General features: G+C 41.9%; 1 protein-coding gene across 2 annotated transcripts; it reads left to right on the top strand.

Moving 5' to 3' along the window:
- The first annotated feature begins 381 nt into the window (after positions 1-381).
- Positions 382-1,232, top strand: LOC6565033. Of its 2 annotated transcripts, none has more exons than XM_032738193.2 (2): positions 382-504; positions 573-1,232. In XM_032738193.2, the coding sequence occupies exon 2, from the start codon at positions 583-585 to the stop codon at positions 1,120-1,122; it is 540 nt and encodes a 179-aa protein (XP_032594084.1). In that variant the 5' UTR covers positions 382-504; positions 573-582; the 3' UTR covers positions 1,123-1,232. The 2 variants fall into 2 exon arrangements, with proteins under 2 accessions (XP_032594084.1, XP_001991775.2); XM_001991739.3 differs by having other exon boundaries at positions 474-517.
- Positions 1,233-1,724: the final 492 nt, after the last annotated feature.

Raw genomic sequence — 1,724 nt, forward strand, 5'->3', positions numbered from 1 at the left:
AAGAGTTAGTTGTGCCATGCAACATTTTACACATACTAAATTTATAGCCTTTTCAGGATCGATCATTGGATTATATATTTATGACCAGACTCAATAAGTTAGTTGATATACGCAGGTCTGCATCATTATATAGCCTGTATGGAAACTATTGGTCGCAAGTTGACTGAATTGTCCCAGAAAATGAATATGAACTGAAGATATTGAAAGGGAGATTTTCATTAAACAGACTATATTTTTGTGAACAGGTCGAAAGTTGGTTTTTTGTCTAAGAAACTGAATGTTCTTCTAGAGTTTTCCATTTTGTGTTTGTAAACGTATTTTTGCTTAGCAGGCGTTGCTTTTCGAGACGATGTTGCCAATGGGGCAGTAGGGCTTGAGCTCATTCGATTCGTATCCATTGTGTAGAACACATGTAAAGCCAAAAAAAAATAAAAAATATTTCCTGATAAAATTTCAAAACCTCAAAAAATTCCGGTTCCGAAAAAAAATAAAATAGAAAAAATTGTAAGGCCTTCAGGTAAATAATAATAAATGCATTGTGATTAACTAAAACAATACCTTTTCAATAGCAGGACTTGAATTATGCAACGTTCATCGACCAGGCTCGTCGGCTGTGTGTGGAACCGGCCATCCTTGACCCGGCTTCTGACAAACTCGACGTTCGTCAGGCGCCAGATGGCCGATTATAGTTCCAAGAAGAACCAACCGAAAGAAGTCAGCTTTGTCAGCAAGGGCGACTCCTTTCAAAGCAGCCGACCTAATTCGAGTGCGCAGCGCCAGATTCTGCGCGAGGATAACATGTGGAAGGATCCACAGCGATTGGATACAAAATGGTTGCGTTCCCGGGATCCCTGGTGCTTCAAGCCCGACTTTCGACAGACTGAGCCGCAGTCGCTGCGCAAACAGTTCATGCGCAGTCCGGACGAGCGCGCCCGGGATGCCATGAACGGTGATTGGGTTAGGGCCGTGCGCAACTCGGCCAATATCCATCGTCAGACGTTCATTGCCAATCAAAAACGAGATCAGGAAGAGGCCCAAAATCAAGCTGACGCCAAAATCAATCGCGAACAGTCGGTCAAAAGTGTCAAACGTAATTACTCAAGAAAAAATAAGGACAATTAAGAATTTCTGTCATTTTGGCGTAACCCATTAAATATAATTGCTAACTGAAGCCGGTCGGAAACCGCACTCAAACCTGTACCCTACAATTAAAATAGCCCAAAGAAACCAAATAATGTATTTTTCATATAAGCAAATTGATCAATGCTTTCCACAAAACTATTTTAGAGTTGCCATTGAAATAGTGGCGAAGCGTTTCTTGGAGAAGCTGGCACTGGCTTAAAAGCAACAATTAATCGATTGCAACAAAGTGACAGCATTTTTTGTTGTTGTCAGATATGCCACAAGTATTTGTTTAATAGAAATTCTCGTATATTTTATAAATGTGTTTGTGTCTTTCTCAATGTTACTTTGTTGCTGCAGTGGCCGCACTGTGCTGGCACTTGCCAAGAATCATGGCAACACCTTCGCTACGGACATTAATTTTTACTGCTTTTGGGTTTTCAATTTGCCAAAAAAGCCACGTGAACGACAGCAGCAGGAGTAGCAGCAGCAGGAGTAGCAGCGACGACTACGTCGACGTCGACGTAGCTATTTAACGACGCATAGACAATCAAACGCAAAAGGTCAAAGACAAGGGCAGTCGCCGTCGCAGTCGCAGTCCC

The sequence above is a fragment of the Drosophila grimshawi genome, unplaced genomic scaffold (assembly GCF_018153295.1).
Source record: "Drosophila grimshawi isolate 15287-2541.00 unplaced genomic scaffold, ASM1815329v1 contig_848, whole genome shotgun sequence".
In the NCBI taxonomy this organism is placed as follows: Eukaryota; Metazoa; Arthropoda; class Insecta; order Diptera; family Drosophilidae; genus Drosophila; species Drosophila grimshawi.

Bases quoted from the DNA above. Each gene is read 5' to 3' on its own strand.
- LOC6565033 (XM_032738193.2), top strand. From the start codon at position 583: ATGCAACGTTCATCGACCAGGCTCGTCGGCTGTGTGTGGAACCGGCCA.